Genomic DNA, 16860 nt, shown 5'->3' with positions numbered 1-16860 from the left:
TGCATGGATTTTGGCCTGATCCCCGCTGGCCAGGCCAAGGGACCCCACTGGTGCACAAATCCATGCACCGGACCTCCAGTATGAATATAAAAATCTCTGGTGAAGGAAAATATATGAGCAAATATAATAACCATTATTTGCAAATAGTAATCTAATTTATTTATTATAAAGGACTATTTTGCATTTCCCATAGGTGGTGAGGGCTGTACCCTGGCAGCTGCCTGCTCAGTGATTGGTGTGGGCTCTGATATTGGTGGCAGCATTCGAATGCCTGCATTCTTCAATGGCATATTTGGACACAAACCTTCCCCAGGTAATATTAATATAGTGATAATATTAATATTATAATAGCAACAGAAATCTGGTACCTACCAGGATAATCTTACCTAGAAGTATGGTCATATATATTTATCAATATTAAAAATAGCTACTATTATTGAGCATCAGCTCTGTGTCAGGTACTCTACAAGTTGTCTACCATAACTAATTTTATTTATTCTCTACAGTAAACCTCTCAGGAAGAAATTATACCTATTTGGCCGATGACAAATTCAAAATTCAGAACAAATAAGTAAACCTGCACATAAGGGTTATACATGTCTTTTCAAATTATTGGTTTTTTTTTTCTTCTGATAGATACTCAGTAGTGAAATTGCTGGATCCTATGTAAGTTCTACTTTTAGTTTTTTGAGGAATCATCATACTGTTTTTCATAGTGGCTGCACCAGTTTGCAATCTAACCAAGAGTGTACGGGGTTCCGTTTTTTTCCACCTCCTTGCCAACACTTGTTATTTGTTTTATTTTTTATAACAGCCAATCTGACAGGTGTGAAGTAATATTTCACTGTGGTTTTTATTTGCATTTCCCCGATGATCAGTGATGTTGAGTATCATTTTATGTATCTGATGGCCATCTGTATGTCTTTTTTCAAAGAATGTCTATTCAGATCCTCTGTTCATTTTTAATTGGATTGATTGTTTTTATGTTGAATTTTATGGCTCCATATTTATATATTTTTTATATTAACCCTTTATTGAACATATTACTTGCAAATATTTTCTACAATTCAGTGAGTTGACTTTTCATTTTGTTGTTTTTCTTCACTGTATAAAAGTTTGTTAGTTTTATGTAGTCTCTTTAAAAATATATTTTTATTGATTTTAGAGAGGAAGAGAGAGAAACATCTATGTGAGAGAGGACCATCAAGTGGCTGCCTCCTATACACACCCCTACTGGGGATCGAACCCACAACCTGGATATGTGCCCTGCCTCCTATACACACCCCTACTGGGAATCGAACCAGTAACCTTTGGGTGTGTGGGACGATGCTCAACCAAAAGAGCCACACCTGCCAGGGCAGTTTTTTGTAGTCTTACTTGTATATTTTTGCTTTTATTGTTCATGCCTGGGGAGACATCCAAGAAAATATTACATAGGCCAGTGTCAAAGTTTATTGCCTATGTTTTCTTCTTGAAATTTTATCGTTTATGGTCCACTATTAATACATTTAAAATTTATTTTTGTATGTGGTGTAAGAAAGTGGTCTAGTTTCTCTTTTTTGTTGTTTTTTGCAAGTAGCTGTCCTGATTGCCCCTAACCGCTTCTGCCTGCCATCCTGATCACCCCCTAACCACTCCCCTGCCAGCCTGATTGATGCCTTACTGCTCCCCTGCCAGCCTGCTTGCCCCTAACTGCCCTCCCCTGCAGGCCTGGTCACCCCTAACTGCCCTCCCCTCCAGGCTTGATTGCCCCCAACTTCCCTCCCTTGCAGGCCTAGTCCCTCCCAACTGCCCTCCCCTGCTGGCCATCTTGTGATGGTGATCTTGTGTCCACATGGGGGCAGGATCTTTGACCACATGGGGGCAGCCATCTTGTGTGTTGGAGTGATGGTCAATCTGCATATTACTCTTTTATTAGATAGGATAGAGGTCTGGTTCACGGGTGGGGGCCAGCTGGTTTGCCCTGAAGGGTGTCCTGGATCAGGGTGGGGGTTCCCTTGGGGCGTGGGGCGGCCTGGGCGAGGGGCCTGTGGTGGTTTGCAGGCCGGCCACGTCCCCTGGTGACCCAAGCAGAGGCCCTGGGATCTGGGGTTTATTTATCTTCTACAATTGAAACTTTGTAGCCTGGAGCAGAGTCAAGCCTTCTGCTCGTTCTGTGGTGGCAGCCATTTCTGTTGGGATTTATTTACCTTCTATAATTGAAACTTTGTAGCCTGGAGTGGGCCGGCCAGGATGTGCGGAAAGCTTGGCTTCCTCCATCAGCGGGGAAACCCAAGCCTCCCTCCTGCTCTCTCTGTGGCTGCAGCCATTTTGGTTGAGTTAATTTGCATACTTGCTCCTGATTGGCTGGTGGGCGTGACTGGTGGGTGTGGCTGGTGAGTGTAGCGGAGTGGTGGTTAATTTGCATATTACTCTTTTATTAGATAGGATTTTGAAGTGAGGAAGCATGATACTTCCAGTTTTGTGATTTTTTTCAAGATTTCTTTCATTTATCCATTTCTTCTAGGTTATCCAATTTGTTGACATATAATTGCTCATAGAAGTCTCTCATGGTTCCCCATGCATTGCAGTAGTAACAATTGTAATGGCTCCTCACCTACCTATAATACTCTTGTTATTATTGATTTTTGACAGTTTTATTATAATATTCTTAGAGGTCTTTTTGCATTGATATAATAGACTGCTCTATTAGAATTATTGACTTCTATGTGCAAGTCCTTCCCCACATTTGGGAAGTGCTCATCTATTATTTATTTAAGTAAACTTTCTGCCAACTTTTCCTTCTCTTATCCTTCTGGAACCCCAATTATCAAATGTTTGCCTTTCTCAATGAAAACAATAGCTCTCATAGGCCTTCTTTGCTTTTTTAAAATCTTAGTTCCTTCTCCTAACCGAACTTTATTTTTTATATATTTCAAGTCATTTATTCTTTTCTTATCTGGTCTACCCATCATTCTTTATCTCATTTATTGAATTCTTCAGATCCAGATTTTCTGTTTGGTCCTTTTTTTATTATTTAAATCTCTTTGGTAAAGAAAGCCTTCTGTTTATCAATTCTATTCCTGATTTCATTGTTTTTCTGAGTTTCTGTAGCTTGTTGAATTTTTTTATACCAGCTATTTTGAATACTTTATTAATTAGGTTATAATATTTTAGGCCTTTAAGTTGGTTTCTAGATAATAACAATTACTTTTATAATACCATATTTCTTGATTTTTAAATATTTTATATGTATGTACTTCTGCTTTCTCATTTGAAGTAGCAGATGCCAACTTAACTATGCTTTTTCCCCCCTTGCAATGCACCAGGCTGGTTATTGGAAACCTTTCTTTTATATTCCCAAAGGTGATGCTATAGCTAAGTTTGTGGTCCTTCCTTGTCCATTGACTTGGACCTATTTTTTTTAGCATGCTCCTTTTCTATCAGAGCTTGTTCTTGCAGATGCACTTGGAAGCACACACAAGGAGCCAGCAGCAAAACAGGGTTAGGTGTTGGTTTAGTACTTGGGGCTCTGGTAGTGCCCGTGGGCTCTGTGGGTATATCTTCAAATGGGGGGGATACTCCTAGAAGCTTGTGGTTGGACTTCCTGCTGAAGCCTTGAAGCAGACAACAGGAACTGTGTTCAATTCCCTTTGCTATTCTTATCAGATTCCTTCCCTTTCTCCCCCACCACCCCTGTCATGGAGGTTCCTCCTCAGAAATGTGGGTGCTGCAGGATAGAAATGGGTTTCTCCAGCCACACTCTCACATTTGGAGTAACAAGGCAGTCACGCATCACTTTCACTTTCCATCTTCTTTGTGGATGAGGTCACAGTATTACACTTACTGTACTGGAGTGATCACTTCTGCTGCAGTGTTGCCCTGTGAAGGGGGGACTGCCTAATGAGTTTCTCCCTTTTCTGTGCATCCAATCTTGCCTCTACCCTGCATCAGTGGCATGCTAGAATCTTCTCTCAGCCTACTTGGACTTCCACAAATTGTCTTGCCAGTGAGCATCTGCCCAGGTTTGCACTCTCCAGGTCCGCCCCACCCCCCCCCACACACACACACACATCACAGTGAGTTAGAATGGGGCATCCTCATTGACTCTCCTGGATCCATGGTCCTTACCAAGTTCTTATTTGCTTATTTTTGGATACAAAGGTGGGTTAGAAAATTTCCATGTCCCTTGGTGTAATGTGCAGAGGCAATTTCGTTCAGTTAAGCAGTATCTAATTAGTTGTAATAAAAAGTAAGAAAATAAAAACAATATGCTACACTGATGCTGCTGTCCTATTTGATATTCCTTAATCTTTCTTGTTTCAACAACTACACTGTAGACACTACAAATTCATGTCACCACAGGGATAAGTAAGAAAAAGCAAGGTTAAAAAAAAAGTGCATGCAGTAGGCTACTATTTGCACCTTCAAACAGTTCAATCTGCGTTTATATATTTAATACATTCCTGACCCTTTTCATTGATTCATTTGTCCTTTAAAAATTTTTAATTACAGTGTAAATTCAATATTATTTTGTATTAGTTTTAGGTGTGCAGCATAGTGGTAAGACAATTATATACTTTACAAAGTAGTCCACGTAATATTTCAAGTATCCACCTGGCCCCATACATAGTTATTACAATATTATTGACTGTATTCCCTATGCTATGCTTTATATCCCCATGAATATTCTGTAACTACCAATTTGTTCTTCTTAATCCCTTCACCTTTTTCACCCAGCACCCCCCCCCATCGCCCTCCCCTATGGTAACCATCAGTCATTTTTTTCTTATGAATAAAAAATTTCCAAAATACTTATTTTTTACCTTTTTATTTTTTTCTTTATTGATTAAGGTATTACATATGTGTCCTTATTCCCCCAGTGCCCCTCCCCCACTCATGCCCTCACCCCCTTGGTGTCTGTGTCCATTGATTAGGCTTATATGCATGCATACAAGTCCTTTGGTTGATCTCTTCCCCTTACCCCCACCCTCCCCTACCTTCCCTCTGAGGTTTGACCATCTGATCGATGTTACTCTGTCTCTGGACCTGTTTTTGTTCATCAGTTTATGTTGTTCATTATATTCCACAAATGAGTGAGATCATGTGATATTTCTCTGACTGGCTTATTTCACTTAGCATAATGCTCTCCAGTTCCATCCATGCTGGTGCAAATGGTAAGAGTTCCTTCTTTTTTACCGCAGCGTAGCATTCCGTTGTATAGATGTACCACAGTTTTTTAATCCCCTCATCTGCTGATGGGCACTTAGGCTGTTTCCAAATCTTAGCTATGGTGAATTGTGCTGCTATGAACATAGGGGTGCCTATATCCTTTCTGATTGGTGTTTCTAGTTTCTTGGGATATATTCCTAGAAGTGGGATCACTGGGTCAAATGGGACAAAATACTTTTAAAATACATATAACAGATTAATTTGCCTATCTCTTACTTTTTGTTATCTCTTACTTTGGATTGGGCTTTTACTCATGCATTTTAAGAACCTTATACAAACAAAAATTAGAAATTTGGAAAACCTACATCTACCACCATGAGCTTAACAGCCTTGCAATAATTAAGACTTTTCTTAGAGATCAGTGGTGATGTGAATGAATTTTTTAATATAAAATGAACGTAATATGTAATGTGTATTTTAGTGAATGTTTTTCAAATCACTAATGATTGGTATTACAAAATTATGAATTATAAAATGATTGAATCAGAGCAAGAGATATACCAATGGATTTTAGTATAATAGAATATGAAATTCATTGATAAAATTTCAGATTTCTTATTGTAAATATCCTATCAGAAACAAGACTTGACCTGATTTGATATAATATGAACAGAGAATATGAAAAATTATCTGTTAAGATTTTTAAAATACTGCCTTTTCAAATAAATATCTGTATGAGATTGATTTTCCCTATATATTTCAAACAAAATTACATATTGTAAAACAGACTGCAGAGCAGATATGAGAATCCAGGTTTTTTCTTTTAAATCAAACACTATGTAGCTTTGCAAAAATGTAAAAGGGTGACCTCTTCACTAAATACATTTTTGTGTTAGAAAATATAGTTATTTTTTATAAAATATTTTTGTGCTAACGTATAATGGGTTTACTGTTATTTTTAAACAAAGTAACACAAATATTGTAGCATCTTTTCAGTTTTTATTTCTACCATGTTAAATATTGATACATTTAACTTGTATAAACAAAAATTCTTTAAGGTCCCCTATAATTCTGAAGAGTTTAAGAGGAACCTGAAGCCAAAAGTTTAGAGTCACTGGTTTAGTGATTGACAAGTCTGGGGTGCTAGACTTCAGGTATTCTGTCACTTAGTAACTATGTAATATTACTAGTAGACAGATACTTAATGTCTGCCTCAATTGTCTCATCTGTAAAATGGGTATAGCCAAAATATCGACTTTATAAGGTTGTTATGAAAATTAAATGAGTTAATGTTGTAAAGGTCCTAGAAGAGTATTTGTCAAACAGTAAACACTATGATTTTTTTTATATTAAAAAAGAGGGCCTATATGAAAACACCCATAGTTACCATCATACTTATTGGTGAAAACTAAAAACTTTCGCCTTGGCCGGTTTGGCTCAGTGGATAGAGCATTGGCCTGGGGACTGAAGGGTCCCAGGTTCGATTCCAGTCAAGGGCATGTACCTTGGTTGCGGGCACATCCCCAGTGGGGGGTGTGCAGGAGGCAGCTGATGGATGTTTCTCTCTCATTGATGTTTCTAGCTCTCTATCCCTCTCCCTTCCTCTCTGTAAAAAATCAATAAAATATATTTTAAAAAAAACTAAAAACTTTCCTCTGAAGATCAATAACAAGAAAAATATGTCTGCTCTTGCTGCTTCCGTTAGATATTGTTCTGGAAGTTCAACCCTCCAAGTTTAAGAAAGATTAAACATGATGACATACAACATTCAGGAATCATGTCTTTTTAAATTAAATTTATTGGGGTGACATTAATTAATAAGTTTATATAGGTTTCTAGTATATATTTCTATGATGCATGATCTGTGTAGTGTATCATGTGCCCAAAGCCCAAAGTCAAATCATCTTCATCACCGTATATTTGGCCCCCTTTCCCTTCCCCTTTTACTACCTACTGCCCCCAACCCCCATCCCTCTGGCAACCACCATACTGTTGTCTGTGTCTATGAGTTTCAGTTTTGCAACAACATGGATGGACCTTGAGAATATCATGTTAAACGAAGTAAGTCGGTCAGAAAAAGCTAAGACTCATATGATTCTACTCCTATGAGGGACCATGTCTTACTCTGGACGGCTAACCCGAGTGTCTAACCTTTCAGGTGTGGTCTCCAACAACGGTCAGTTCCCTGTGGCCAAGGGAGCCCAGGAGCTGTTTCAGTGCACTGGTCCCATGTGCCGCTATGCTGAAGACCTGGCCCCCATGCTGAGGGTCATGGCAGGACCTGGAATCAAAAAGTATGTCAGCTGCTTTTCTTCATTTTCTCTCCTTCCTGTCCAAACATCCCTTCTCCCTTGGTTTATTAGAGACATAGAGGTAGACATTTAGTCCTCAACCATAGAATTGGTCTTTTGTTTTTCTGAGAGTGAGTTTTTGTATAGGTGCATGTCATGCTTCACAAACTGGGAAGATCGTGTGTAAAAATAAGTTACTGCGTGAAAATATTACACAAAGAGAAGCCTATTTGGGGATGAAAGCAGTTGGGTTATTGTTGTCGTTCATTTGGCAATTTGAATATATAGACATCCCACTTTAAATGAAGCCTTTCTGGTACTTCTTCTATCGGTCACCACACATGTTTTCCAAACATTTTTTGGGACATAGAAATCTATTTCCCTTTATAGCTCTTTATTACACTTTGCACAGCAGCAATAAATGGTCCCACTTTCTACTTTACCAAGAAAATGCAATCTGTGGAACTTTCTTCAGTTCCTTACATCAAACTTTCTAGTTCCCCAGCCATTAATTTCTCATTTCCCCTTTAGAGTAGATAAAATATCTTTCTTTTTGCTTTGGTATTAAATACTTTGACCCATGCTCCGGATCGCATGTTCCAGTACTCTCTCAGATCTTTTTTCCATTACTGGTTAAACATACCTGAACTACATACTGGTTTTCACCTATCCACCGCTATAATTTTTTTGTCAAGTTCTCTGATCTTATAACTGGTGACCCCTATTGACTATTCCTTCCTTCTTGAAACAATCTCTACCTTAGGATTTTGTGATTCACACTCTTCTGATATAGCTCCTACATCTATGCCTTTTCCTTTTTGTCTCTCTTGGTGGTTCATCCTTAAAATACTGGTCCCCTAGAGCAGCGGTCACCAACCAGTGGTCCGCGGACCACTGGTGGTCCATGAGGTCTGAAAGGTTGGCGACCACTGCCCTAGAGGGTCTTGGCTCAATTCATTCTTCTCTCTTTCCCCAACCTCCCAGGAAGACTCCATTTACACCTGCTACTTCGATTTCCTCCCGTACATTGAGGATTCACAAATATACATCTCTAATTGCTTCTTTTCACCTTAGCTACAGGAGTGTATATTAACCAGCATCCTGGGCACCCCAAGAACTTGGAACCCAGTGTGTCTAAAATGGATTTTCGTTCTCCGTCCAAACCCCACAAAAATGATTTGCTACTTCTGTTCTTCCCCAATTCCAGTGACTGTACTATAATCAACCCAGCCACAAAAGCCTGGTTCCCCGTCTCTATTACTCCTATGTCTAAGCCCGTGGTCGGCAAACTGCGGCTCGCAAGCCACATGCGGCTCTTTGGCCCCTTGAGTGTGGCTCTTCCACAAAATACCACAGCCTGGGCGAGTCTATTTTGAAGAAGTGGCGTTAGAAGAAGTTTAAGTTTAAAAAAATTGGCTCTCAAAAGAAATTTCAGTCGTTGTACTGTTGATATTTGGCTCTGTTGACTAATGAGTTTGCCGACCTCTGGTCTAAGCAATCTCCAATGAAGATTACCTCATAATTATTTCCCACATCATTACATTTCTATCACCATGGTTATAATTCTTGTATAGGCTACAATAATTTCTCACTAGAGCCTTCTGACTTTTTACTCCATCTTCAGTCTTGACCATTCTTACTGTCCTTTCTCATGTAGATAGAGTAATATTCTTAATTGAATGTATGAATTCTAAAGGCTTATCACTATTTCTGGCACAAAATTCTGGGGGCGGGGGGAGCCCCACTAAAGCAAATACTCAATTGTTAGGATTGAACTAGTGAGTGTATATATAAGTAATTTGTTCATACCAGTTTCTTTTTATTCCTCCACAGATTAAAACTGGATGAAAAGGTATATTTAAAGGGCTTGAAATTTTACTGGATGGAACATGATGGTGGCTCATTTTTAATGTCCAAAGTGGACCGAGAACTCATTCAGGCTCAGAAAAAGGTAATTATAAATAGAATCTCTTTAATGGAATTCATATTTAGGCCAATAGATGCCATTCTCAGCCTATTCCTTTACTGTCTACCAGATATTTCTGTGTCAGAATACAGAATTAAGATGATCACAGTAGTTGTACTAAGTAACTTTTGGTGTGATTTTTATAGCTATTTTTAATGTTTTACTTGTTTTTTAATAATAAAAAGGGACATTTAAAAATATAATACAGCAAAGAACGAAATTGCTCAGAGGTAACAGCTATTACTATTTTGTCATATCTATCCAGTTATTCTTATGTGCTTATGTGTAGATGTAAATTTTATATAATTGAGATCACATTGCATATGTAACAATTCTGATCTGCTTTTTATTCTTTAAATACTTCTATAATAATGAAACAGATTTGTCATTTTAAAAGCAAAAGCTCAATCAAAGAAGAATAAAGAGAAGAACCCTGTCAAATTTTTAAAATATTTTTTAAAAAATGATAGTAAATAAACATGGCACTATTAAAAATAGCACAGATAATTATTTGGAAAACATGTAATTTTATATCTCTAACATCAAGAAAATTTATGTAAATTCTCACAGTAAGGTTAACAATTGTCTTGATTAAAGTCATGTAATCCCTAAATCAGAATCATCCTGATATACCAGAAACAACTAATAAAAAATGATTTTACAACACTTACAAATTAGTTGAAACATATCTGTGAAACCTAAAGGAAGACAATTATAAACTTGAGTGCTATAAGAGATCGCTTTAGCCCTAGCTGGTTTGGCTCAGTGGATAGAGCGTCGGCCTGCGGACTGAAGGGTCCCAGGTTCAATTCTGGTCAAGGGCACATGCCTGGGTTGCGGGTTTGATCCCCAGTAGGGGGCGTGTAGGAGGCAGCTGATCAGTGATTCTCTCTCATCATTGATGTTTCTATCTCTCCCTCTTCCTTCGTCTCTGAAATCAATAAAAATATATTAAAAAATAAAAATTAAAAAGATCGCTTTAATATACTAAGACCGACATGGCAGTCCATTCTCTCCTGGCTTGAAAAGTTGCTGTTGAAAAATCCACCCATAGCCTTATGGGAGTTCCCTTGCAGGGGTGGGCAAACTTTTTGACTCGAGGGCCACAATGGGTTCTTAAACTGGACTGGAGGGCCGGAACAAAAGCATGGATGGAGTGTTTGTGTGAACTAATATAAATTCAAAGTAAAGGAGCGGAGGAGAGAGCAAGAGAACCGGATAGAACAGCCGGATCCGGCCCGCGGGCCGTAGTTTGCCCAAGGCTGATACCGTCTCTCTTTGCTTTTGCTAATCTTAAATTTCTTTCTCTTTAACTTTTTTTCCAACACTTATTTTTATTTCATTTTTTATTTTAATTATTTTTCAATTCCAGTTGGCATTCAATATTATATCCAACACTAATTTAAAAAAAAATGGGGCAGGCAACACTGTGGTTTTTTTTTTAAATCCTCACCCGAGGCTATATTTATTGATTTTAAAAAATATTTATTGTTGAAAGTATTACATATGTCCCCCCCCCCATTGACCCCTTCTAGCCCGTCCCCCTCACCCCCCAGGCCTTCACCATCCTATTGACAGTGTCCATGGGTTATGCATGTATGCATACAAGTTCTTTTGTTGATTTCTTCCCACCCACCCTCCTCCCCCGCCTTCCCTCTGAGATTTGACGGTCTGTTCCATGCTTCTATGTCTCTGAATCTATTTTGTTCATTAGATTCCACATATGAGTGAGATCATGTGATACTTGTCTTTCTCTGACTGATTTATTTCGCTTAGCATATTACTTTTAACAACTTAATTATAATCCATCTTGGTGTAACACTATTTGTGTTCAACCTATTTGTGATCTTTAGGGCTTCGTGAGTATGGATGTTCATTTCTTTCCCCAAGATTAGGAATTTTCTGTCATTATTGCTTTAAATATACTTTCTGTCCCTTTATATTTATCTTCTCCTTCTAGAATTCCCACAATATGAAACTTGTTTATTTTCATTGTGCCCCATAATTCCCATCGGCTTTTTTCACGCTCCTCTAACTGGGTAATTTCTAATGTTCAGGTCACTGATTCTGTCTTCTACATGGTCAAGTCTACTTTTGAAACTTTCTATTGAATTTCTTCAGTTCAATTATTGTATTTTTGAATTTCTGGGTTTTTTGTTGTTGCTGTTTCTTTGTTGAACTTCTCATTTTGTTCATGTATTATTTCCCTAATTTTGTTTAGTTGTCTGTTTGGTGTTTTCTTGTAGTTCATAAAACTTCCTTAAAAGGATTATTGTGAATTGTCTGACAGTTTATTGTATTGGCCTCCATTTCTTTAGGTCACTTGCTGGGGCTTTATTTGTTCCCATTGGTGGTGTCACATTTACCTGCTCTCTCAACACTTGTGGAGATGGCTCTTTTTGGGGCTTGTACATTTTTAAAATCCAGTTCCTCTGTACATATGACTACTTTTTAATGTCTTAATTTCCCTAAATGTCTCATCCTTGCTTCTTCTCAAGCCCTTAGTTGGTTTATATTATTGCTCTGCCTGTTATAAATAATATAAATTATTATTATATTAATATTATATTAGCATTATATTAATGACACCCACAGGTCTGTGGTAACCCTCCAACTCTTTTATGCCACAGCTCCAACCACTGCTTTTGATAGCTTCCAACCTGATATGCAAACTATGCCTCTATTCCCATCAGTGCTCCTGTCAGGCAAGAGATAAACCAGTGCCCCCAGGCTGCCTCTATACCAACCAGAACTCTACAAGCAAATGCCACTCCTCTTTTCATTCCATCCTAAGGTAGAAGTTAGTAGTTGGGTGGTTTCCTCCCAATCTGTCTGCACTGTACCAGGAAAGCGATGGGACGAGAATGAGCAAAGTTACCATGAGATTTCTTAGCATTTTGGGTGCAGCTTTTATTTTTCGGTCATTTGTTTTATTGCTGAAGTTTCTTAACTGGTTTTCAGAGGCCCCACAGAGCTCCTTTGGTCTTGGTCTGTATGTTGGTGTTTCCATGAAGAAATGAGTTCCTATCCCGACCAGTGTGGCTCAGCGGTTGGGCATCAATCCAGGAACCAAGAGGTCGCCAGTTCCATGCCTGGTCAGGGCACATGCCTGAGTTCTGGGCTCGATCCCCAGTAGGGGGTGTACAGGAGGCAGCGGATCAATGATGAGGGTGATATGGTGGTGGTGGTAGTGGTGGTGTTCCTCTCTCTTCGATGTTTCTATTTCTCTCTAAAAACAGCCCTAGCCACTTTTGCTCAGTGGATAGGGCATCAGCCTGCAGACTGAAGGGTCCCAGGTTCGATTCTGCTCAAGGGCACAAGCCCGGGTTGTGGGTTCAATCCCCAGTAGGGAGGGAGCATGTAGGAGGCAGCCAGTCAATGATTCCCTCTCATCATTGATGTTTCTATCTCTCTCTCCCTCTCCCTTCTCTGAAATCAGTAAAAATATATTTTAAACTAACTAACTAAATAAATAAATAAATAAAAATCAATAAAAACAGATTAAAAAAAAAAAAGAAATGAGGGCCTTGCACTTTCTTGTCAGCCATCTTGCTTACACCACTCTCCAATGACATCTCTTTTTCCTAAACATGTTTGTCTATTGTTTTATCTTCGTTTTCTTAGGTTGTGGATCACCTGGAAAATACACTAGGAGCCTCAGTTCAACATGTTAAACTAAAGCAAATGAAGTATTCTTTCCAGTTATGGGTCACAATGATGTCAGCAAAGGGACCTGATGGGACGGTATGTTCACTACTTTCTTTCCTTCCTTCTTTTTTAATAAATATTTACTGACCTTCTATTGTGGGCCATATGTTTTCAATATGGAGGAATGAAATTAATAAGCAAATAGGTGACATCGTTAAATAATTAAAGATTATACAGCTTGGTGAGTGCTATACCAGTATAAGCATATATGGTTGTAGGATCAGAGAGGGCAGGCCCATCTCTATGTGGAAGTCAGGGAAATCTTCCTGGTGGAGGAGTTGCTATCCACCAATACATGAATAATTTGGAGGCCTTAATCAGGTAAAGAAGTGATAAAAGGTGTTTCAAGCAGAGGTAACATTATGGACAAGGCACAGGGGCATGAGTTTCATTCCATTATACCATGTGCTGGGTATCAGAGCATTTAGGCTTCAGTAAACATAAAGTGATTAGGTAACCCCCGTTATCAAGATCCAACTTTCCCTCTCCATCAGAGGTTTTTAGGGTTATGCACACAGTTATCTGCTTTTCTACAATGTAATTTCACCCTCCTGTTATTTGCTAAGTTTGGAAGCTGATGTGGGTACTTGTGAAAAATGCTTTATTTATGATTTCTTCAGGCTTGTTGCGGATATTAAATATGAATTCTTTAAGAGTAATAAGTTGACATTATGAAGAAATAGAAAAGTTATTTTCAAGTCTTTTAACTTTTTTACATATGCTGGCCATTAGGAGTGTGACAGACCCAAATTCAAATCGCAAGTCACTTCTTAGCTCTGTTTTCTTCTTGGTAGGGGAGTTCTTATCTATTCTTCACTTGACTCATCTGTGAAATGAAGCTGTTGATGCCTGTGTTACAGGACTGTTTTCTGGATTAAGAATATTTCTTGTAGCCCTAGCTGGTTTGGCTCAGTGGATAGAGCATCAGCCTGTGGACTGAAGGGTCCCGGGTTCAATTCCAATCAAGGGCACATGCCCCGGTTGTGGGCTCAGTCCCCAGTAGGGGGCGTGCAGAAGGCAGCCAATCAACGATTCTCTCTCATCATTGATGTTTCTATCTCTCTCCCTCTTCCTTTCTCTCTGAAATCAATAAAAATGTTTTTTTTTTAATAAAAGAATATTTCTTGTAAAGTTCCTGACATTTAGTAGCCCTATAAATAAGGGAGCACTTTCATGATCCCTTTCTACCTTAAGGAAAATAAATTGTCATTATATTTGTGTTGAAGAGACCAATAGTTTCTTTTATATAAGCAGTTTGGACATCTCTCAGAATAGGATGTTCATGTAAATCCACAAGCTTGGATGTTTGACTCTGACATGTGGATTCATAATCAGAATATGAACAAAACTAAATCAAAGATCAGTAACAAAAATTGTATTCTGAGTTCATTTGCAGGAAATATTCTCTTATAGCTTAGAGAAGCTTATAACAGGTGCTAATTGTTAAAATTGGTCCTGAAATAAAAAACCTCAAATAAGACAAAAGGGCGAAAAATCTGGTCTCCCCTCACCTTGAATTATGATACCTGACTCAGAGCTGCTATTCATAGGCACTCTACCATGTTGCTCAGTGATGGTTCATCTCTTAAGAACGGGTACATTATATTGTTGGTACTTGAAGCTTTTTCCATGGAAAAAGGATGTGGCCATTTTCTCAACCATACTTGTTTATGGCCATTTTGCCGCTTTATTATAAAAAGTTTATTGAGTTATCACTTCCACACCATGTAAATCACTCTTTTAAAGCATATGGTTAAATGATTTTTAAAACATTTGCAGAATTGTGCAACCATCACTACAATCAATTTTAGAACATTTTCAACACCATAGAAAGGGACCCATACTTATTATCAGTCACCCCCTCCAGTATCCTCACCACTCGTACCCACAGTCTTAAGCAAAAACTAATCTACTTTTGGTATCTATAGATTTCCTTACTATAGGCATCTATATATATAAAAGCCTATGCAACCATTACAACCAGTCGCTATGACATGCACTAACCACCAGGGGGCAGATGCTCAATGCAGGAGTTGCCCCCTGGTGGTCATTGCGCTCCCACAGCCAACCTCCTGCCGCTGGCCAACCTCCCATAGTCCCTCCCCACAGCTGGACAGCCAACCTCCCACGTTCCCTCCCCCTGGCTGGCCCCAATCGGGACTGGGTGAGATGGCCCCAATCGGCTCCAATCACCAGCCAGGCCAAGGGACCCCCACCCTTGCACAAATTCATGCACCGGGCCTCTAGTTTCAAATAAATGTAATCATACATTATGTGGTGTTTTGTAACTAGCTTCTTTCACTTAGTATAATGTGTGTGTGTTTTTTTACATTTTATCCATGTTGTGCCTTATATCCAGCACCTTATTTCTTTTTATGGCTGGATAATATTCTATTGAATTAATACATTTTGTTTATCTATTCATCAGCTGATTGCTAGGTGGCTATTATTCATAGTGCTGCTATGACCATTCCTATTCACATGTTTGTCTCAACCATACTGTTTTTGAGAGAATACTTGTATTTCCTGTTTTAGCACATCGATATGTTTATTTTCACATTTACATTTTAATCTTTTCCTTTCCCAGTTCTTTTTTTTTTTAATTAAATTTGTTGGGGTGACCTTGGTTAATAAAGTTTTCTTCCTCTCAGGAACCTATGAAATTTGTGGATCTGCTTAGTGACCATGGGAAGCCTATCAGCCCTCTGTGGGAATTGATGAAATGGTGCCTGGGCCTATCAGCACACACCATCCCTGCCATTGGTATATAAATCATCTTTTCTCTGGTTTGCTGTCTTTAGGGGCAGGGAGAATATCTTACCACACCACAACACTGAGGAAAGCTGAGCTATACTAGTATTTGTCAGAGTTACTTTCCTTCAAAAGAATCTTGACAGTATGCTAGTCACTGGTGTCCTCTTTGTTGTGCATAGCCATGAAATTTCAAGGACAGGGGTATACTGATATGAAGTGTTTAAGGAACTCTTGAGTTGTCTTATGCCATTTGATGCCAAAGAAATCACATTTTATCATCCTACGTAATGTCAGGGGCTTAGCTGAGCTGTTCTGTGTTAAAAGAGCCAATTATAGCAACACGACGAAATAAAAGTAACAGTGAAGCCTTTAGTGGGAGTGATAGTAGAAGCAGGAGACTAAAACTGGAGAAAACAACTCCTCCCTTTTCCATTTCCCCTATGAAAATTCGCACCAGTCAAGGATCAAATGAATCAGCACAAGTGTGGACATTTTCTCACTGTTAAAGGGGCCCTGAAGAAAAGGCTCCAGCAGTTTTACAGACCCTGAGGTCAGGAATAGGATAAGGGAGAGAGACTAGGAGTGGAAAAGTCCTGAGTAGTAATCAGAGTAGGGAAAAGTGTCTTCAAGGTTTCCTCTACTTCTCCCATAAAGATACCTGAATAAGACCCCTGCCAAAGGCCTCAGGTAAAGATATTTAGGTGCCTTGGCTAAGAATGCAAATATGTACAACAACATCACAGGCTAGATAAGCCCAAGTCCTTGACTGCAACACCCTACAGATGTTTCAATGCGCTGTCTGTGCACCATATCTGGTTTGGAGAGGGCAGCTTTCTAGATAAATCTTTTATAATTGCTGATGGCTACACTTGAAAAATCCCATAGGGATTTTAGCCACAAGCTAGACTCTTCAGATAAAAATATTCCAAACTATATTTAAAAATTTATTCATAAAGATGTACATTGCAGCATGTTTTATAATAACAGAAA

The 16860-nt window shown here is 38.8% G+C and overlaps 1 protein-coding gene across 2 annotated transcripts in view; it reads left to right on the top strand.

Annotated features, from left to right (window-relative positions):
• Positions 1-16860, top strand: part of FAAH2 (fatty acid amide hydrolase 2) — a 46574-nt gene that overhangs the window by 19667 nt on the left and 10047 nt on the right. For both annotated transcript variants that reach the window (XM_080652518.1, XM_080652519.1), the window contains 5 exons: positions 194-313; positions 7310-7445; positions 9276-9393; positions 13033-13152; positions 15768-15879. In XM_080652518.1, the coding sequence (XP_080508644.1) occupies positions 194-313; positions 7310-7445; positions 9276-9393; positions 13033-13152; positions 15768-15879 (606 nt within the window). The remainder of the gene's footprint in view (positions 1-193; positions 314-7309; positions 7446-9275; positions 9394-13032; positions 13153-15767; positions 15880-16860) is intronic.

Source organism: Plecotus auritus (assembly GCF_963455305.1).
Source record: "Plecotus auritus genome assembly, chromosome: X".
Classification (NCBI taxonomy): Eukaryota; Metazoa; Chordata; class Mammalia; order Chiroptera; family Vespertilionidae; genus Plecotus; species Plecotus auritus.
This window is presented reverse-complemented; position numbering and strand designations above follow the sequence as displayed.